The sequence below is a fragment of the Alnus glutinosa genome, chromosome 14 (genome assembly GCF_958979055.1).
Source record: "Alnus glutinosa chromosome 14, dhAlnGlut1.1, whole genome shotgun sequence".
Classification (NCBI taxonomy): Eukaryota; Viridiplantae; Streptophyta; class Magnoliopsida; order Fagales; family Betulaceae; genus Alnus; species Alnus glutinosa.
Genome location: NC_084899.1, coordinates 21,401,874 through 21,424,442, shown reverse-complemented (window position 1 = coordinate 21,424,442; position 22,569 = coordinate 21,401,874). Strand labels below are relative to the sequence as shown.

The window sequence follows — 22,569 nt, the reverse complement described above, 5'->3', positions numbered from 1 at the left end:
TTGCTCTTTTAGAATTAAACGCCAGGAGAGTTGACATTGCAAACTTCTAAAAGATTGTAACCCTAAATTGACACTTTATAAAGTTTAAGAGTATAATTCCAAAAGTAATGAAAATCAAAATATAGTGTTACTTCTCCAAAAAGACCCTAATGCTACTGTAGACAGTCGTCCTAGGAGATGAAAGAAGCATAATACAAAATAGAAAACAAAAGAATAATCATTCATTCTCTGCTCTTAGTTTTGAACAGTACCTTTCTTATACCATGGCGAGGAAACCTAACACAAGATATATATATACATGGAATTCCCAAGTAGGTAATCACTGTTCCATTTGTAGCCAAATTTTCTATCAATGAACTGATATCTCAGTACAATCTTCTCTTAACGGCTTAGAAGTCCAAAGAAAGGATTGGTCATTGCAGATTTCAATTCATACCCAGCTGTGTTTAGTACTGCCATGTCAACCTTATCACGAGGAAGGTACAAAAACTCGCCTTCTTTTGTTTTCTCAAACCCACATAGCTCAAGAAATTCCAGACCTCCACTCAAAGTCCCAACTCTATCCTGTTAAATAAACAAATAAATAAGTGGACATTTTAGAGAAAAAGTAATCCCGAGATCAAGATCAGAAAGGAACAAAAGAAATTATAAACTAGATGTTAGCATGTTTAGGGAATTAACCATTTTCTTTTTGTTCGGGTATATCTTGTTTATAATGACACTTATGCAAGTTAAGTCTATCAATGTAGCAGGAAATCATGACAGGCAGCTACACCTGCATGAGAATTGTGTAAGAAACGAGTTAAGGCCATTCCAGTCAATGGAAGGCTACAAAGAGGGCTATTTTACTGTGAATTCCTAACTCCTGTGAAATCAGTGCATTGCTTGACAGGAATAGTCAAAAGAAAAGTAAATATGTCAATCCAACAATCAGAATGAGGCCACATTTTTCATAAAACTGGACCTAGTGAACAAATCTGTCACATTTGATTACTTATAATGTCAAACTGCACCAAAAATAATCCATATGCATTAAAAATAATCCAATGGTCCTGGAGGATAACTTGCATTTTCAGCCTTTTTTTTTTTTGGTGGCAATAACCAATCCCAAAAGCTTCCATTAAAAGGACAATCTGGACTTTGGTGGAGACTATAAAGTATCTCTGTTTACTTCAATAAGCCTTCTATACTCGTATAGTTGGGATTAATTAAAGCCAATTCAACATGATCATACCTGAACAACCCCCACCCCCTCCCAAACAAAAAGAAAAATAAAATCAATCAAAGAAGCTGATTACCTGGAATAAAGGGTTACTAAGTCGGATGTTCCTGAATTTTTCCTCATCGGGATTTTTGGCAACATTTCCAACATAGATCAGAAGAGTTTGGAAGGCCCTCCTAACTCTGGAGCCATCATCCTAGACCAGGAAAAAGGAAAGAGAACAGAGAGGGGGGGGGGGGGGGGGGTAGGGGGGGGGAGGAGGAGGAGGAGGGATCAGGCTACACAGAAAGTAACATGAAAAATACAACAGTTAATGATGGAGCATGTGACACTCTTAGCTAGTGAGAAAGGAGTACATTTGGGACCTCACTGTCAATGGCGAAACCTAAGGTTTATTATTCATAGACACCACCTAATATGAATCTAATACAATGAAATCCATCGTAAGCTTTCTAGAAATGACCTCTATATTAATTAGGCTGTAAATGGTACCGTTACCTTCACCTTAGTTTAACTACAACATATAATAGAGAGCTAAGAAACCTTCAACAGAAGGAAAAAGAAAGAAAAAAAAAAAAAAAGAGAGAGAGACAAAGAAGAAGAAGAAGAGCAGCTAAGAAACCAAAGGCTTCCTAGCATATTTTTTCTTTCACAAATTTTTAGAATGTAACAAAAGGATCTTTCTGGCACATGCTTTCTTTTACAAGATGGCAGAGAAGAACCTATCTTGTGCGGAGTAAAAGGCAGTACCTTACACTTGTCCGACATTCTGGTACATAGGAGATCCATTATTGTGTCCGTTACTTGTAGATATCTTTAACCCAATGGATTTAGGATACACCAAAATCCCTCTTCTCAAAATTTGAGCAAGACTAGTTAGTTTCACTGGCAAGAAGTCCACTATACCAGATATTTTTCTTAGGTAACTTCAACATTCCACCTCATTTTCAAAAAATTATGTCTCATGAACTATGAAGTAGGTTTTTTTTTTTTTTTTTTTTTGTGTGTGTTTTTTTTTCTAAACAAATTGGAAAAAGGTTACAGGAAATCAAAACACCGATAAAGGGGTGGACTCCCCAAACAAAAGACCCAAGACAGAAATTACAGTGCAGAAAAAACAATCAAATAGTAGGAAGTAGGCCAAAAAATGTCCCCGTCTTCTCTGTAGGGATAACTGATATATAATACTTAAAATTCCATTAGGGCTCCTAAGGTCCTTTCTGGACTTGTTCAAAGACATGAAGCTATTAGAGACAACAAGAAATTGATGTGAATGTTACTTATAGTCAGGTTTCACAAAGCCAGATAAACAAGCATATAAACAGACTGGATATATGATGTTCTTTAATTTATGCCAAAATTTCGTTGTGAAATTCCTCTCCTCAGTGCAAGTCAAGTACATGGACTCAGATCTAGTTTTTGAAATGGGTCTCAACACTTGTGTTTGTTTCACTACCAGTAGAATATGTTGGAGAAAACAGAGCAAAGTCATTTACCCGGTGATTGTGGTTAAGAGACCTTAAACATTCTCTCATTTGCTCTGCCTTAGTAACAGATTTCAAAGGAACTGAGGTCTGCAACATAACAAGAGTAAAATGACATCTTCTTGTAGTACCAGCAAATAAAAATGTACTTTCTTGCAATGAAAAAGAAGAGTGTTCAGATCTACAGATATTACTTTGAAAATATCCATACCTTTTTTTCCTGCAACAAAGGAGGAGAAGAGTTTAAAGCTGCAGGCCTTTGTGGTGGCAATCTAACTCCAAATCCTCTTTCTACCTGTGAAGAAATCCATAAAGTTTTCCAAGTCATGCAGAAGTTCTGAGAGCAGTATCAAACCTTGAATCAGAAATATTAAATTGAATCCTTAGTAAAGACCATAGTAAACCAGCTGAAAAGGATATAGCAATGATTATGTCATGATACGATCTCAAATTTGGCAGCAATTTCAAACCAAATTCTTTGGGAGTATGTTTGACCCATAAAACTATTGACCTTTTCTCTTGTTCCTGCACCTATATCAGGGGGTCCTTCAAGTCAGAGATGTAACGCCCCGGTCCCATTTTGAGAAGAGGTGAATAGTTTATATAGAATGAGTAGTTTATAAAGATACTCATGGGTGCTAAGTAGCACATTGCCTAGTTATTAGGTGAAACTGGGTTTTATAAGAGATTCTAGAAAAGCTCCTAATTGACTAGTCATTTTAGGGTGATAACACAGACGTGGCTAGCGCTTTTTCCGGAGTCATTACAAATGGTAGCGCAAATGTGGTTAACACTTTTCCTTGAGACGTTATAAATGGTATCAAAGCCACCTAGTAACGCCAAGTCATGTGGTACTGAAGCACCACATGACGTAGCCCTGACGAGGATGTCAAGGGTTTAAGGGGAGAGTTTGTAACACCCTAATCCCATATTGGGAAGAGATGAATAGCTCATATAGAGTGAGTGGTTTATAAAGATACTCATGGGTATTAAGTCTCACATTGCTTAGTTACTAGGTGAAACTGAGCTTTATAAGGGACTCTATAAAAGCTCCAAATTGACTAATTTTTTTGAGATGATAGCGCAGATGTGGCTAGCACTTTTCCCTATGTCGTTGCAAGAGAGATCGTTGGGGAAAGTCAAAATTTGAGATTTTGAGTGGCCATCTATGTACTCATCTTCTATCTTTGTGAAACTTTTCACTTTCCTTTGCATAGATGTAGGTTTTAAGCATACCACACATAAATGGGTGTGCTTTCCTTTTCCTCATTGACCATCTTATTTTCCTCTACTTCCTTATTGCCATTATCACTATTAAATTATACCTGATAGATTATTACAAATCCTAAAAGCCTGTGCTTTTGGATAATGGAAGATTTATCATTTATATTTTCTAGAACTCCTCTCACGTCTAGGCTCAGACTCCCTCTCATTAAGTGGGATCCAATATGTAAAACTCTTTTAAATTAAATGGGAGATATATAGCATACTCAAGGTTCGAAGTTAATTTACTTGCTCTAATACAATGATAAATCAACATTTATTCCAAAAACCACTAATCAATCATGGGAGATTCAATTATCTATATAAATATTAAAACTATAAATACTACAACTATTTACAACAAATAATGTTGGAATTGTTGTCAGAAATCGATTAAAAAATAAAAAATCTAGCCTCTCTTCTCTTTTGCAACTTGCTTGCCCAGAGCTCACTCGTTTGCCCATCTATTTTGAAAACCTTAATCCTATATTTCCCAAGTAGCACAACTTTCCTAATGTACATCTACCAACTAGCACAACTTCTATAAGGTACATCTAGGCTCCCATTATTTCTTTCTTGTTTTCTCTGACCCTAAATGTTCTGTATTAATAATGAAATTTCTTAAACATTAGAAACAAAACTTAGCTCTCTATGTAGAACTGGACAGGCCCAACGTAAAAGACTTTTTCAGGACACTATGATATTGAGATCTATCAAACATAATATAAAAGTTCAAAATACTGATCTTCACAATTGCGGTAAGCATGGAGAAATATGGCAAAAAATTTCAAACACCTTATCCTGCTCTAGTTTTTTCAGAATTTTCTCCCTTGCTCTTTTCTCTTCCTCCTTCTCTGTTTTCAATGAGGCTAAATAACTGAAAAAACAAAGTGTAGGAATTTATATTAAAAATGAAACACAATTCCAAGTGTTGAAAGAGGAAAAGGGATAAACAGACTTAGAACTGCTATACAGAAATAGCAATTAATGGATCAAGACAGACCGTTCTCTTGCATTTGTTTCTGCAATTCGCTTTGCCTCAGTGAGTTCCTTACTGGCTCGAATCCTCTCCTGGAACAATAACACTATCTAAGTTACAACAAAGAAATATATACTATGTGAAAAAAGGACTTCACAGAAGTCCAAAGAAAATCAGAAGAGCTTGATTTGACAAAAACCAAACAACATAACAGCAACAAGATTCTCTAAGAGACAATAAACCTGGAATAAGTTCATTTATTAATCATGTCTTTTAGGTGGAAAAACTCAAGAATCATCTTGACCATGTTATAATTAAATTATGTGGAAGAGTAAAATTATGAGAAAATTGCAAGGATAAATGTAGAAAATTTGCATTAATCTTTATTTGAACAATAGAAAGTTAACAATATTTCCTAATGTCATCTCTTATGAACCAATAGTCTACAATGCATTTAAGTGTGGTAGTACAGTTCAACTCAAGTAAAATCAGGGTATAAAATCCTATAATGAAATTAATTCTTTTATCAGTTTATTGTTCAAAAGTTGTCAATTTCACTTCAAACATTCTCTTAATAGATATCAACACCATGTTCTTGAGCATCATTTAAATTGTCTTTGGTCCTTCCCTCCCCTCTCACCCACCCCACCCCCAGGTGCCCAACACAAAATCAATTTAAAAAGGAAAAAGTCAAAAGAGTAATCAAATTCCTTATCAAAAAATAGAAACAGCAAGAAAACAAAAATAAAATGCAAGATAAAGGAGTAATCATATAAGGAAAGGGAAACCGTCAAAATAACTGCATAATACCCTCTCCCTTTGTCTTTCCAATTTCTTTTCTTCTTCTTCTTTCTTCTCGCGCACTCGATCCCTGAAACTCAGCAACATCAGTAGTCATCGAAAGAAACCAGACAACCAAAAATAGTACGATGAGTTTGAAAATTGTCAAATATCAAACCAGACTAAAGTATAATATATAAAAGGTCAAAAAATGAGAAAGAATCTAGTGGGGATTTCTAGACACTCAGAAGAAATTTGAATATAGAAAATAATAATTGTTACAAGGAAACATAAAAGATAACCTTAGTTCCTGTGCCTTTATTCTCATTTGTTCTGTGATATGGAATGGTTGATAGTCGACATCAATGTCCAGAGCTACCTGGGAGAAGTTGGACAGTTCAAGCAAAGTAAATCCTGTGACAGTATGTGCAAGACCAAAGATTTTTTTTACTGTCATGTGCAAAATGAATCAATGTATGCACCCTAAGACAACCCTTTCTCTCCACCTCCTTTTCAAAGAATGAGATCAATCAATGAGGCTTACAAGAGGCAAAGACAAAGCTCCCATATAAAAAATCAACAAACAACAAAAACAAGATCATTTAGAAAAGATAGTTAGCCAAACTACAATAAATTCCTTCTAAACTTCAGCTCTTACAACCCAATCAAGCCTGCTCAGTAAAAAAGCATCTGTACGGGAAAAAATTTCAATCATGTGATCATGCTCTAATTATATATTAAGATAAGGTTTGAAGATATTCCAAAAAAAAAAAAAAAATCTAAAAATTACTTGCCAATACAAATTCTACCCTTTCTTTTAATAGCAACCAAGAATATTATGAATTCTGAATCTTCTAGCAACCTTTTATAGGTGGCAGACAAGCTGAGAGTCGGTAATTGGGTTCATGTATTATTATTTCTATTCAAAAGGAAGAAGCTGAGTTTGTGTACCATATGTGGAATGGTATTTGATCTCACTCATTTTACTGCATGTCCATATTAAAAGGGATTCTTCTTCTTGTTGGGTTTCTCACCCCTTTTAATAAAAGACACACTTAATACAAGAAAGCACCATGTGACAACTCGGGAAGTTAAGTTTCATATTAGATGGGTGGATTGTCATAGTATTACATGGGTGCCAAATTCCATATATGTTCCTTACTAGATGAGATTGGCTTTATATGAGATTTCAAATAGCTTCAATTGTAACTTTGACTGATCATTTTAGTTTAGGAGTAATAATGCAGATAAAACTACCGCTTCCTTAGATTTCAGATCTATGAAACACACCAACTTCACACTCTAGATTTAGTTGCTAATTTTATTTATTTTTTGATAAATATTTAGTTGCTAAATTTATTCTCGGCATGATTGAGGATATGGTTCATATGAATGAGCATTTTGTTCTTTTCTTCTACTAGGAAGTGGGACTGAGGGGAGGGAGAAGGGAAAGGAGTGGGGAGAGGAAAAGGAAAAGTATGCATACTAAAAACCTCATTAGTTGATAAAAAATTCAAAATAAGAATGTCAGTGAATAAACATATCTACAAAATGATACGGTCAAGATGAGAAATCATACCAATGGCATCTCATCAATGTTTGAGTCATTTTCATGATCAATGACCCAACTTATAGCTTCCTCTAAGCTAGAATTACCTGATTAACCAAAACGTTCACATTAAAAATTAGGAAAATAGCCATGAACTAGGAAGAATCAAAGTCTATAGACAAGTAGAAGTTATCATGCCAAACTACAGGGCTTGACCACCTTGAAAGCTAGATTGTTTCCGGGCTCATGTCTCAGAGGAGCATGCATCATGATCTCTCAAAGCATGAAGTTTTTTCTCTTCATATATCAATAATGTGACCTTAGACATGCTAGGATTGCACACCAATGGGAACAGGGAACAATTCACTGTTGCTATGCCCTTGTGGTGCATGCTAAACAGCGTGCTGCAGCATATATCATGGTCTCACCCCTAGCTAGAATTTGCATTGTGCCCCCTTTACCACAACATCTTGGAAACCCATTAGTTTTTCTTAATTTATCAGCATGACATGGCATATTTCTCTTTGAATCACATTGGTCCAAGGTTTGGAAACCTCCCATCAACATCAGGCATACATTCTGTTAAATCACCACTTATCCAAAAGCTTAAGTTGATAGGAAGAGATGAATTTAATTATTTAGTTTATATTCTAACACCCTCTCACATGTAGGCTCAAATTCTCTCTTAATAGGTGAAGCCCAACACGAAGAATAAATAATTGAAATAAGAATTAAATGATAAAGACGGAATTCAAACTTATGACCTCTACTCTTATACCATGTTAAATCACCACTTATCCCAAAAACTTAAGTTGATAGGAAGAGATGAATTTAATCATTTAATTTATATTCTAACACATACACACATGTCAATGGGAACCAGGAAACAATTTATTGTTGCTAGGCCCTCATGGTGCATGCTAAAGGACATGTTGCAACATTTATCATGGTTTCACCCCCCCAACTAGAATTCGAATCGTGGCCCCTCAAACCACAACATCTTAGAAACTCTATTACTTGATTAATTGATCAACGTGATGTGCCATAAATCTCTCAAGTCACATCAATACAAGGTTTGGAAACCTCCCATCAATATCACACACACGCATATCTCATAAAAAAATATGCACCAGAATAATGAAGTGCTCGTGTTGCCCGTGCCCTTGGAAATCCCATGTCTTCAAGTTCTTCAAGGAGTTTCTTGTTTACTTCCGGAACAGCCATTTCTATAAATTATAAGAAAAAAAAAAAAAAAGGACTAATAAATCACGAGACATCCAATGTTAAAGAAAAATCATATACAACCAATCTTTCAATTCAACAAATTAACAAAAAAACTTGCATGATCTATGACCAAGACAATCTAAAACATATTATTCAGTTCTATCCAAAGACATAACGAAAGGTTGCGTGCTCCAAATTCAAAATTTGGTAGCCTGCTCCAAATCCAGAAGCAACCCCAACCCCCAGCAGCTATTGTAGCAAGTGCTCTCTCTTTCATTACAAGGGGAGGGCATAACAAATCAATTCCCCACCTTCACATATTTTATGACATAACAAATTAATTAGCTGTACATGTTGCAGAACATAGAACAACAACAATGGAAATGCAGCCCATTGTTTTTAGAAACCATCCATACAAACAAGATCATAACTCAAGGGACTTCATACAAAAGCAACCATATTCACTTCACATACAAGAAACAGGTGATAACTTGAATTTCCAGCTAAAGTTATGATTCAAAAGACCATTAATTTCTATCTACAAGGGTAAGGGGTGAGAAACCTACCTACCATATTCATATGCGGCAAACTTATCAATCAAAACACCTTGAATGATTAATTGATAAAGCTAAGTATGATCTCCCTCCTACAGATAATCCTATGGCATGAACTAAAAAGCAACATAGTCCCCCACACAGAGCAAACAGGCATCCCCATGCCGAAAAAGACCTTCTAATCCTCAACTGAAAAGTATATATCATTTCCCTTCAGACCTCCAATGTTGCCAATAAAATGCAAGAAGAAAACAAATGCAAAGATTACAAATTCCTATATCTCATATTTCCATTATTTGGCACCTAATAAAGGAAGAATCTCCACCAAACCATCCCTAAATTCCTTTATCTAACATGTTCCATAATTTGACTCAACCCGGGCTTTCAGTGTTTTATATATATATGGAACCAATAAATAAATAAATAAATACCGCTTTCGATCGTTGAGGCTTGAGAATGAAATGGAAGATGAAAATTTGAGCAGGCAGGCTCAGAATGATTTGATAAAATGGGAACGGGAGGCAAGGTATAAATGGGGTTGGAAGTTGTTCCAGGAGCTTCAGGGAAGCCCTGCAATATAAGCAATCGCGAAAATGGAAACCCATTGAAGAAGAAGGAAGTAGAAGAAGTAGATTCTTTATTGCATCTGGAGCAAAGAGAAGGGAAAATCCTGGACTTGCTGATCCTTTTTGCAACTTTCTGACTCTTGTATTTATAGGTTTCCACAAACTAGCCACTCTGGGAAGAAAGGAATTGGAAAATATTACTAATTTACTAAAAAGGTCCAAATGCAAAATTTCTCCTTCTGATTGCAATTAGCTTCATTTTATATCAAAATAAACTTAAAAATCCTTAAGGTTTGCCAAAAAAATAATTTATATTTTATTGTCAAATTTCGTCCATTATTTTAAAAAATTTTGTTAGCGTGACATTAATTTAAATATAACACATGTCATATTTTTATTGGTTCTAAAGTGTTACACTATCGGAATATATTAATTCAATTGACAAATTTTGATTATAAAAAGTAAATTATTTTTTTGACATAACACAAAAATTTCTAAATTCATTTTAATATCATAAAGAACTAATTTCAAATAAGGTAAACCACTTGATGTTGCATTTTTTCCTACTTAAAAAAGATGGACTCAAGTATGAAAAATGTTAGATTTACAATACCAATACAACAACTGTACAACAATCCCTCACATGAGGGTGGGTCCCACATACTGGGGCCCACCCTCATGTGAGGAGTTGTTGTATTGGTGTTGTACAAGACTCAAATCGCCTCAAGAATTTTATAGGAAAATCGATCATATTTATCTATTTTTTACTCTAATTTATTTTCAACATTGACAACAATTGTTATTTTTTACTTATCATAAGCTTATGTTTTTCACACGGTCAGTCTAAAAGATTGAACATGTGAAACTCTTTTTTTCCATTTCTTTTAATATTGAAAATTAAAAAGACTATAAATCTTTCATATAAAAAATTATATGTGACTTTCTTCTAAGAAAATGAGTAACAAAATCTCACAGAAGTTATAATTATATATGAGGTGGGTGTCAACTAGTTTAATTATTAAAATATTTTGTTATCACAAAAGAATTTGGGATCGAATACTGATTCCATTAAAAGGATTTTTTTTTTTAAGAAAAAAAAGAAAGTTATCTTCAACTTTGTGTAGTCCATATATCTAATGGGCTTCTACTAAAAGAAACGACTGCACACATGAGATGAATGTTACTTTTTTATGTGACTATCATGTTCTTATTACATCCAATTGCAAATTTTATTGGAAGAAATAATCCGCTGGTTTCTCTCTTCTAGGGAGAGACTCTCCACCTTCTCTCAGAGAGTAAGGTTTTTCACCTCTTTGTGAGGGTTTTTTCTTCTCCTCATATGGTCCTCAAGGGAGGCAGGGGTGTTACAAACTTCCATTCTTAAATTCCTGACGTCCCCGTCAGGGTTACATCATGCAGCGCTTCAATACCACATGACCTGACATTAGTAAGTGGCTCTGATACCATTTGTAACGACCCAAGAAAAAGTGATAGCCACATCTGCGCTATCATTTCAAAATAATTAGTCAATTTGGAGTTTCCTTAGCATTTCTTATAAAGTCTAGTTTCACCTAATAACTAGGCAATATGAGACTTAGCATTCATGACTATCTTTATAAACCAATCACTTTATGTGGGCTACTCACCTTCTCAATATGGAACCGAAATGTTACAGTGCATCTTCAGCTTCAGCTTCCTTCCGGTAGTTGTTGTTGTTGTTTTCAAGTATGAGTTCATATAGGTTCGCCTTAATCTGTGCCCTATTTTGCTTCTGTGACCTCTTTTGTGCAGCCCCTTAAAATGATCAAATCACTTATTTAACACATTTCCTACCATTTGTATGTATTTTTGTAATGTTCTATTTCGTGTTGGTCTGTTGTTGGGAGCCTACCCCTTTTTCAGTTTTAGATTGTCCAATCTCTCTTCATTTCAGATAAGGAGTGAGAATGATCCTCCCTTGTAACTATTTTTCTTACTCAATTAAGAAAGAAAAAAAAAATTGAAAATTTTGGTAAACTTACAAAATAAGAAGTCCTGAAATTTTGGCATAGTCTGAATTTTGAGAGAATAATTTGGCCATGTAACAAGAGTCTAGGAAATACATTTTGGAAATTTAAATTTTAGGGTTAAATACTCTATTGGTACCTGAGTTTTAAGCATTTTTAAATTTAATACATAAGTTTTCATTTGTTTTGTAGGTGGTACTTGAGTTAGAGGTAAAAGCCCGTTTGATACTTCTATTACATTTTCCGTTCAAATATTAACGGTCCACCATGTGTCAACCGATGAAGTTGACACATGGTACTATATAAAAAAAATTAAAATTAATTAAAAATAATAAAATAGTGATTTTAAAAAAAAGAAAAAGAAAAAGAAAAAGAAAAAAAGATAGGAGTGGCTCGGCCACCCCATGGCAAGAAAAAAATAAAAATATGGGTTTTAGTCCTTTGGGGTGGCCGAACCACCCTCATGGACAAACCCTCAATTTTTTTTATAGCCGGCTTGAGGGTGACTAAACCACCCCTGTGGCCCTTTGTAGATGGTTCGGCCACTTCCAAGGGCCAAAACCCATTAATTTTTTTTATTTTTTTTTTCAGCTATGGGGTGGCTGAACCATCCACATAGGGTGGTTCGACCACCTCAGATCGGCCAAGAGGGTGGGTGAGCCAACCCCTTGGCCAAAATGGGGTGGCCGGCCCTTATTTTCTTTTCTCTTTTTTCAATTTTATTATTTTTAATTAATTTTTAAATATTTCATTTTTTTATTTTTTTTATATAGTGCCACGTGTCAACCTCAGCGGTTAATATGTGTCGGACCGTTAATATTTGGACGGAAAATGTAATACAGGTATCAAACGGATTTTTACTCCTAACTCAAGTACCACTTATGAAACAAATGAAAACTCAGGTATTAAATTAAAAAAAAAAATAAAAAAAAAAAGCTTAAAATTCATATACTAATAAAATATTTAACCCTAAATTTTATGATGAATTGATTACAGCGTGTGAGAATAAATTCTCATTATTTTAAGCATATTTTAAGCAAATTGCACTACATTCATTAATAGAAAAGATCTGCAAGTTGCAACCAATATCACATTAAAAAATGAACAAAGAGGAGTAGAACTAAATATTGGAGCCATGGATGAATTTAGTTCAAATGAGTTCAAAGTACCTTTAATCAAATTCTTTTCCATCTAAAATCTACCCACAAAATGAAATCTATTTATCTACATCAATTCCTCATTTTCGGTTTTTCTTTTTAATTTATTATAGTAATTAAATAATTAGAAAAGATAAGTAGATGAGATATGTTAAAGTAAATAATACTCTTGAGAGTCTCCTTTTTCTTTTTCTTTTTTCCTTAGATAATACTCTTGAGAGTCTGAATCGCATTGCTTCTCTTATGTTTTCTTTTATCGGACTAAATCGCATTGATTCTCAAAAGAGGAAAAAGAAAAGTGGCTTAAAATCTAAAAATACGTTAGCCTTCCTCTGTTTCTTTGGTTATCCAACTTATCTTGCTCTTAGCATCTAGTCATCTACTACTATAATAATAATAAATTTATTAAATTAGTCATTATGATTTAATTTTATGACAAACAAATCTCTATTTATTTCAAAATAAGTTTTATAAATCCATGTGTTATGCCCCCCTGACAAAATTATATCTCCCTACAAATTTTGGTCATTTTGGTCATAGAGCCGTAAATAAAACAATTTATTTATTTATTTGTTATTAAAAAAAAAAAAAAAATTGCTTGTGGCTGCCAAACCACCCCATTGTTGTGTTATGGGGATGGTCGACTATCTCAATGTCTTTGAGAGTTGGTTTGACTACCTCCAATGGCCAAGCCCTAACAGTCGATTTTAAAGGTGGTTGAACCACTATCAGGTTATAAAGTAACTTGAAATAAATTGCCAAATATTTTTAGATACCTAAAAGAGCCCTAGAAAGTTACTAGCTCGGGAACTGACATAGTTAACAGGGCCTAGCTCATGGAAATCTGGGACTAAAATTAATCCTAGATTTGCCGCCTAGAATCCTACTGTGAGATCACAATAGGATGAAATAATTTCATTTTGGGGAGGTAGAGGATTGCGAGTCCATTTCAAACTCTGACAGCGCTCTTAGGTAAAGAGAGGAGCACGAAACCCTAATGCAGTTGAGCCTTCATCATTCTGCTTATAAATAGGCTCTTACACCAGGTATAAACCTAAGGATAAATTGTCAACCTCAGAAGTTGACACGTGGCACTATATAAAAAAATAAAAAATAAAAATAAAAAAATCTTTAAAAATTAATTAAAAAATTAAAAAAAAAATTTTTTTTTTTTTTTTTTAAAAAAAGGGAGTAGCTCTTGGCCACCATGGGGGTGGCCGGCCACCCCCATTTTGGCCAGGGAGGTGGACAGAAAAAAAAAAAAATATAAATATATATATATATATTTGGGAAGATCGGTTTTGCCCTTGGGGGTGGCCCAAGGGCAAAACCGATCTTCCTGATTATTTTTTTTTTTTTCTGTCCAAGGGGTGGCCGACCACCTCCCTGGCCGAGCCACCCTTTTTTTTTTAATTTTTTAATTAATTTTTAAAGATTTTTTATTTTTATTTTTTATTTTTTTATATAGTGTCACGTGTCAACTTCTGAGATTGACACGTGGCGGACCGTTAGTTTTTGGACAGAGAAGTTAACCGAGGTACTAATTTGATCATTTTCCAAAACTGATGTATCATCTATGATGCGAATTAAAACTCAGTAACTAAAAAATAAAGTTGCTAAAACTCATGACCATATAAATATTTTAACCCTAATAATAATAATAAACAATAGTTGCTTCGGAGTGAATCGGACACTTCTGGAAACCGTTGGAACCATAGTCCCACACCGACCACCAATGTTAAGAACAACTTCGCAACTCACAAAGACACATAGAGAGAGAGAGAGAGGGTGGTAGCGAATAGTGATGAAGCCAAGAATCATAAAGCTGTTCTGCCCTTCAGTATCAAAGACAGTCCCGTTCGTGGCGTGGGACGAGCAGAGGCTGAACCTTGGCTCCATAGCCTGGACGTTTGGGCTAGACCCAGCAACTTTGAAGCTCAACGGTCACTTTGTAAGCAGAGGGGTCGATCTCTTCGCCTCCTCAGTCACCTGGAACTCACTTCTCTCTTTCTTCTCTGCCAGAGGTTTATCCACCGGAAAAGACGACCAAGACGCGCTTGTCGTTGATGGGAAGCTCATCAGAGTTGGGACTAAACGTAAGTTGTCTTAGCTTATTTTATTCCTGGGGTCTTTGTTTTCTCAGTCTACTTGCCGTTACTTATGCTTCGTTTAGTTTCATGACAAATCGTGGGAAGATGAAAAAAATTAGAATTTATCAACTTTTTCTTTCTTTTTGCTTTAGGTTGGCATAGTTGTTATTGAAAGGTCGGTTTTTTTTTCTTCTAATTTTTGTTAGAAATAAAGTAATAGGTGCCTTATGCTCTATTGGGTTCTTGAGAAGATGTGGAAAAGGAAAAGAACCTCTGACACTTGTTTTGATTTTGAATTTTTTTTGTTTTCTTTCACTTAAATATTGCCATGATAATTTGGGTTTATTATGTTCTTGGAATTAAAGGGTATATTATATGCTATGTTAGTTAATATTGTAGTTCTTACTTATTTTGAATTGCAATTGTTTGTTTATTTTTTTCTTCGGATGAAATAATTAAGGTGGTGCCATGCTCTGCTTGGCTTCCAAGAAATTGTAGGAAAAGATAGGAAAGCTTACAATTACTTTGAATTGGAATAGTTGATTCTCTGGGGTTCCATTCGTAACTCTGTTTCGGTTGCAGACAAACTTGAGGGAGAACAAGGGAAAGGAGTCCCAGAACAACCCCCCCCCCCCCCCCCCCCCCCCCCCCTCCCCCCTTCTTACTATTATGATTAAGAACCTAAGAGTTGTCATTATAGCTGTTGGTAGAAGAATTTTTTTTTTTTTTTTTTTTTTTTTTTTTTTTTTTTTTTTTTTTTTTTTTTTTTTAAGAACGGCAAAACAGGGAAAGATTATTGCATGTTGTAGTTTCTTTGGTTGTTTTTATCAAAAAAAAAAAAAAAATTGTAGATTTCCATGTATTTTCTTAACAACCAATTGGAGCATGGAGATCTATTAGACTAATTCTTAATTGAGTGGGATAAAAAAACTTGTGCTACTAAAATATGCATGAACATAAAATTGAAATGCTCCTCAATTTTCTTTAGAAATTGATAAAGAAATTCATTAACAAAATTCAATAAAGATCATGTGACAAGATGTACATCAAATTTTAAAAAATGACTACAATCACAAAATGGCAGATGTCCTGTAATACCAAAATTTGCCATGCTGCACAGTCTATCGACACCCCTCCCGATAGCCCAATCCCCAAATTAAAAAAGAAAAGGAAAAAAAGGGAAAGAGAGAAGGATAACCTGGTTATTTTTCCTATAATTCCACTTTCAGTAGTAGATTAGCTGTTTCTACATGCCTTACTTATATCATATCACTCATATGAATTTGTAATCTGTCATTGGCATTCTGACATAACAATTCACCATCATAATGGTGCATCAGTATCAACTCTAGTAGTTCTATCATCTTGTTTTATTTTATAGTCATTTGGGATCAAGAAGAGCATGTTCCTTTGGTTTCCAAGTGCCCAGAATATGACAAGAAAAGTAAAATGTTGTTGCTCCTGTAATGTGCTATTTCCTTCTATCAAGAAGAGCATGTTCCGCAGTCTTAAACATTGCATTCAAATTGGACTTTGATCATGGTGACATTTTCAAGAAGGATTGAGTTGTTCGTTATGTTAATTTGTAATCTAATGTTGTTAACCTATCTGCAAGAAGGATTAAGTTACAAATGGCTTCAGGATTTTATCCAAAAATTGGATAGTGTCCATGGTGTATGCAAACACTATGCCCTTACAAGTAATCATTTCAAGTGTGATTAGATCACTTATTTCATTCAGCTGTGATTTTCCAGGGGCACATGACCCTCGAGATGCTGTTGATGGAAGTTGCTGTGTAGCGGAAGATGAAGTTGAAGGTGGTAGTAGAAGGCCACAACCTGAAGATGTCTACTTGGTGAAGAATAAAAGGTTGAAGGAAAGAAACTCAGGTAAAATTTGGACTTCGTGGTGATAATTTTTGGAAAATTAGATTTCCTTAGGCTGCTAGCTATCTTAGCATGGTCTTCTTTTAATGTCTAAAATAGGCATCCTAACAAAGTTTGTTATTGCAAAAATATTTGCCATATGCAACAAAGAATAACATACATAAAGAAAATAAAACAAGAATTTGGCAGCTGCTTTAACCCGTTGTTGTAATTAGGGGCAAAATGCGAAAATTTTCACTATGTGAACGGGTCATTCAGTGTAACTAACTGGTGGTTGGGTTTTCCAATAGGCGAAGATCTTCATGGCCGCAGCTTCAAGAGAAAGCAATTGTTGGAAGATTTAAGCCTAGTCAAGAAGTTAAAGATAAATGAAACTGACTCAGGTACGCTAACTACACGTGAGTTGTAATTCATCTGTGTTGTGGCATTGTACCCTTTGTTAGTCTTGCTTGTAGTCATCAAACCTGTGCAGTAGTTCTCCTATTCTCCACACAGGACATGGAAACCAGGTGGTCTCTGTTGGATTTGGTTTAAATATTGGTGCTGAGATGGAAGCATTATCTCTCCTTTGTGTCTCAATGGCTTCCAACATGAGTCTCACCTTTGGTTAGTTTAATTCTAGCTTTTTGTTCCACCCTTGTCTTTTTCTCCTGCTGGAATTTCTCAGACAGGAGTTTCAGTTTAGCTAAATGGCCGATCTATGTAGGAACAGGATTCTCTTCATTTCAAATGAAATGGGTAGGATATTTCATGGTCAGAATTTAAAGTTAGTGAATTTAAGGGTGTAGTAGTGTTCATGATATAATGTTGGCACATCTTTTTTAAAAAATTAAATAATATGGCATTATGTACACTATTAAATGCACCAACTTTAAATCCTAACCATTATATAGATACTATCAATTTCAAATGAAATTGAGAGGATCCATGTCTGTCCTTTGTAATATCTAACCCAATCAAACATTTATTGAGAGCGAGCTTTCCAAATTTGCTAGCAATTACACCCTTCCCCATATCCAAAATAATAGTTTGCCATTTTGTTTACCATGCTAAATGACAAATTGTAAATGATCCCGTTTGCCATTTTTGCAGCAAGTAGTGTGCAAGGAAATGACCACAACAACACCTTTGCATGCTCCCAATTTACATGCTGTTACATGAGTAATAATTTGAAGCGGATGCGAGAAGATGAGGCAATTGCAGCTTCTCCTTGCAAGATGATCAGATGAGGCTTCTGTTTGTTGCTTTTCTTCCATTCTTTTCCCCCCTTAATAGTTTCTTTTTACTTTACTTGATGAGCCTAATTACACAATGTCAACTTGTAAATGATCTTAGATATGGATAGAAGGGAAATCTTGTAATTTAGTTTGCTTCGCTACAAATATAGTAGGAAAAATATATGTTTTGTGTCTGCAGCATTTTAGAGCATACTTTCATTTTTAAAGAAATCAAAGAGATCGTTTTGTGTGTAGAAAAAGATTCGAATAGGGGAAAACATGCGTGCGACTGTGACTGTGCTTTCCAACCTTCCCTCCCACAATGGTATCATTAGAAATAGTGGATAAAATGAATAATAAGTGAAGCAGTCAATTTGTTTGTTTCTTTCTCATTTATCTGTCATTTTCCTTCTATTTATTATTAATAACTTATCTTTTTAATTATTGTTAGTGAAGTAATCTTTGTTCCAATAGCATTAGCCCTTATCTTTTATCTTTTTATTTTATCAACATATATGTGTTTTTCCTTCATCTTCATCCAGTATGATTCAGACTAGAAAAAAGATCTACTATTATTAATTAGGCCCATTTGAAAATCCGCACTTTTCCAAACCCATAGAACAAAGGAATTCTAAGATTACTTCTAGGCCAAATACTTTTATATATACATGCATTTAAGCGTTTAGTAAAATTGCATTTTTTTCTTTTGCTATGCTGAAGCATAGTTGGGCCGGTGACACGTCTTTGTTAAAGTAAGCCAACTACTTTACAGGTTTGCTCTTTAAAATCTTCTGTCAGATTTCCATCTGGATTCTGGTCCCAAAATCAACTGCCCTTGCTCAACAAAAGTATGCATGTGATTCAATGAAATACACACAAAAAGTAAAGTAAACATCATTTTGATCATCTTATGGAAGAAAACAAAAATGACATCGTATATCATCGATTATTAAAGGACATAAATTTCCTTTAAATTGGGAACACAGTTTATAAAATTGTCATGATTTTTTTATTTTTTTTGGCACGAGAGAAAATATTTAATTTTTTTTAAAATCATTTAAAAAAATAAAAAAAAAAAAATAAAGGAAAAAAAGGAGCATGTGCTTCTCATATTCCTCCACCACAATTTGAGAGAAAATTCGGTCCTTTATTTAATGATCAAAGGATAAAGGCATAAAGCTACACGCCCTATGGGCATTGATCTTGGCTTGAGGTATTTTTGAGGTAGGAGCTCCTGTAGATGAGATTTATAGCTGTGTGGAAGTTGAATGATTTCCGGGATATGTCCACCTACCTTATCTGGGACTGGGACTGGGAAATGGCGATGATCGCGATACCAAGAATTTTGGTTATTTGCTTTTCAAAATGTTTACGTGGACAAATGGAAGAGAAAGATATGTTATTTACACACAAATTGTTTGGCATTCTATTTTAAAAAATAAAATAAAACAAATATAATCAAAAGGCATTGTGTGTATAATTTGTGTATAAATTATGTGCAAATAATATTTCTCATGAAAGATATGAACAAATTCTTCAAAAATGATTGAATAGAGATTTAGACAAATAGACCTTTTCTTTTCTTTTGTTAAATAGTTGTTTTTAAAAATAGAAAATTGTAAACAATTTTTCAAGTTTGAACTTCTTTCTTCTAGCATATGTTCTCTCTCTCAGATCATTCTATGCTGCCGTGCGAAATTCGCTGGAGTCTGTAACAGGAGTTTGTCGGAATTCGCTGCCAGTTGCCGGAGATCGCCGCTAACCGCTTGAATTTGTCAGATAAAAGACTTATAATAAAAATTATAGTACCCTGACAATACTCAATTAAAAAATAACTCGAATTATCTTTCTCACTCACTTGGGATCCACCTTTAATTTGTACATTAAATTTGAATCGGTGATTCACTCATTCAACTAATTGCAAATTTTATATGCAAAATTGGGTCAATCTATTGTTCGGTGCTAGACCAAGTGTTCTATTTTGACAAGTTTAAACTTTATAAATCATCAATTAATCAAAGCATATCTGATATGTTTGCCGTTTATAAATCATCGGCCACCCACAAGGCTTTTGGGGGTGGTCCGACCACCCCCAAAACCCTAACCTTTTTTTGTTTTTTGGCAGCCACCCCCAAAGCCGACTATGGTGGACGATCCACCCCAGATAGGCTAAGTGGGTGGCTCTACCCACTCCCTTGGGCAACGCCGGCCACCTCTTTTGTTTTTTTTGGTTTTATATTTTATATTTTTAATTATTATTATTTTTATAATTTTTAAGTTTTAATAAATTTTTTATTATTAAGTTTAAGTTTTGTAAATTTTTTAAGTAGAAAACAATACCGTTTTTCACTGCATCACCCATGCGGTAGTTTAAACTACCGCACGAAAGCTGGATCCACCATTTACAATACGAAATGAAGTACGGAAAACAAACAAATAAAGCTGTTAAACGGTAGGGGCAAAAAGGTATTTAGCCCAAATAAATAAGTCAAATACGAATTTTTTTCAAACTTAAAATTGGGAGTCAAATGCTGTAGTTTTTCTTGTAACACGCTGAAATCGAAATCTGGAAATTTTCCCACGTTTAACAAGGTTGTCGGTGAACCATCAATCATCAAACAACCATGCTTTGCTTCTCGGAACGGTTCTTTCAACGTACGGCTTAGAAAAGTCCTCCACGGAATGAGGATCCAGCGTGCCCCCACCTCATCGATTTCCGCTGATCCTGGTCGTCCATCTGGGCAACAGCCCACGTGCGAAAACTTGTCGAACCCCGTCCTACTATAATATACTACAATAAATGTACCATAGTCTCGCTCTCCAAGAACGCACGAACGCCGAACTTTTAAAAGTCTTTACTAATACTTTTCTATTCTACGTGGGTCGAGACCATTTATATGTTCCTCCCACGTACACCGCCGCCCCCATTAAAGTGGGTCCCGGATTTTCGGCAGTCGACACTTGTATTTCCATCCTGGCCGTCCATTGAACCGACAGTTCAACTTTCGAAAGCAAGTCAGAACGGGGGTTGAACCACAGAGGGCTGTGACCATTTATGCACACAGCTCCATTCCCATTCGTGGATTTAGAAAGAAAATAGGGTCACGTGTACGAGATTTTCAATTTTTTTCAATTCCACTCTTTTTATTAAGATTGTTTTGTTAAATTTTTTAAAATATCCATTTTTTTTAAACAAAAAAAAAAATTAAAAATTTTAGGCGTTGATATTTTTACAAATTCCGTTAAGAGACTAATGCCTAAATTTTTGCAATTTTTTTTTTAAAAAAAAAAAATAGTATTTTGAAAATTTTCTCATCACTCGAAAAATCCTAACGAATGAATGAAATTAAAAGATAAATACACTAGATTAACAGTTTTCAAAGTTTATATGAATAATTACAAATGTGATTAAAGTTAAAAAGAATTAAGTAAATTTAATAAGAATTAAAAATGCTCGTAACTCCTATATTTTAGTATATGTCAATTTAATAAATTAGATCAGAAAAATCTTGTCCAATTAAATTTTATTTTTCTTTTTTAACTAAATAATAATAAATAAATAAAATTCTTCAAACTCAACTTAGAAAAAACTTGACCAATTGTGCATTGATCTTCTTGTTTGTTTTTATTATGACCATAAGTAAGCTGTGATATACAGCTACAAAACACCGCGTGTCACGCTAGAATTTTGGTAACATGGACAGGAACCTTCGTGGAAAACACGTAATTTGTGTGTCGCTTTGTCTCATCCTATGATATTTATACTCAATGAAATGCAGCCATTTGGGAAAGGCAAAGAAAGAGGTGAATATTTATAGTTAAGGAAGTCGATCAATCTCCCAATTAAGAATCAAAAATCTATCAGATTGAAGCAGTCGAAGAATGGGTCGGTCCGAGTCACAGCTAGGATGCAGGAAGCACGAAAACGAGAAGAAGCTGCCAGGGGTTTGTTCCTCTTGTCTAAGGGAGAGACTCTCGCAACTCCCTGCTTCTTCAAACAAGATTAACGCAATCGGCGGTGGCCGCTACTCTTGTTCTTCTTCGCTGTCTTCTTCTCCTCTTTACCCTGCCGCTTCCTCTTCAACCTACGTGTCTCCGATTTTTGGCCGGCGCCATCGTCGTGCTTCGGAGAAGATGGGTTCGATTTCTTTTACGCTAAAAGTTAGTAATGGGCTGAAGAAGAGCAGATCGATTGCTTTTATTACGAGCAGTACTCGAGCCGACGAGGTTGCGGGGAGTGGGAAGAAGAAAGGAGGGTTTTGGTCAAAGCTGCTTTGGTCTACAGGGAAGAGAAACAAAGATGTTTTGATCCATGCAAGGTCTGCAAGCCAGAGGTTGGGGTAATTAATGGGATTTTCCGGCCGACAAAAACAATCTCCTGTATATATTGGTTCCTTTGCAAGATTTCATAAAACATGTTAACCCCCTTGTGAAGGCTGGATTTGATTAAAGTTTGAATTAAGAGAGACTAATCTGTTTTTTTTGTTCTTGTTTTTATTTTTCATTTTCTTCAAAATGCCGTCTGCCATAAGTTAGTTAATTCTATAATTTCTATGTAGCGGAATGCTGACGTTGAGTATTTTAGCTTTCAC

At 34.8% G+C, this 22,569-nt stretch overlaps 3 protein-coding genes across 4 annotated transcripts; 2 read left to right on the top strand and 1 right to left on the bottom strand.

Moving 5' to 3' along the window:
* Positions 1-232: 232 nt before the first annotated feature.
* On the bottom strand, positions 233-9,615 carry LOC133857835 (uncharacterized). Its single transcript, XM_062293188.1, has 11 exons — positions 9,487-9,615; positions 8,408-8,503; positions 7,308-7,384; positions 6,031-6,107; positions 5,759-5,819; positions 4,973-5,040; positions 4,765-4,846; positions 2,918-3,001; positions 2,719-2,796; positions 1,299-1,418; positions 233-564 (listed from the first exon to the last, which is right to left on the bottom strand). The coding sequence occupies exons 2-11, from the start codon at positions 8,499-8,501 to the stop codon at positions 382-384; spliced, it is 924 nt and encodes a 307-aa protein (XP_062149172.1). The 5' UTR covers positions 8,502-8,503; positions 9,487-9,615; the 3' UTR covers positions 233-381.
* A 4,878-nt stretch (positions 9,616-14,493) lies between these two features.
* On the top strand, positions 14,494-18,158 carry LOC133857888 (uncharacterized). Of its 2 annotated transcripts, XM_062293261.1 has the most exons (5): positions 14,494-14,880; positions 16,629-16,763; positions 17,051-17,143; positions 17,256-17,366; positions 17,853-18,158. In XM_062293261.1, the coding sequence occupies exons 1-5, from the start codon at positions 14,589-14,591 to the stop codon at positions 17,987-17,989; spliced, it is 768 nt and encodes a 255-aa protein (XP_062149245.1). In that variant the 5' UTR covers positions 14,494-14,588; the 3' UTR covers positions 17,990-18,158. The 2 variants fall into 2 exon arrangements, with proteins under 2 accessions (XP_062149245.1, XP_062149246.1); XM_062293262.1 differs by lacking the exon at positions 17,256-17,366 and having other exon boundaries at positions 14,496-14,880.
* A 3,601-nt stretch (positions 18,159-21,759) lies between these two features.
* LOC133857220 (uncharacterized) lies at positions 21,760-22,460 on the top strand. The gene has a single exon (XM_062292404.1). The coding sequence runs from the start codon at positions 21,860-21,862 to the stop codon at positions 22,319-22,321; it is 462 nt and encodes a 153-aa protein (XP_062148388.1). The 5' UTR covers positions 21,760-21,859; the 3' UTR covers positions 22,322-22,460.
* The last annotated feature ends 109 nt before the right edge of the window (positions 22,461-22,569 follow it).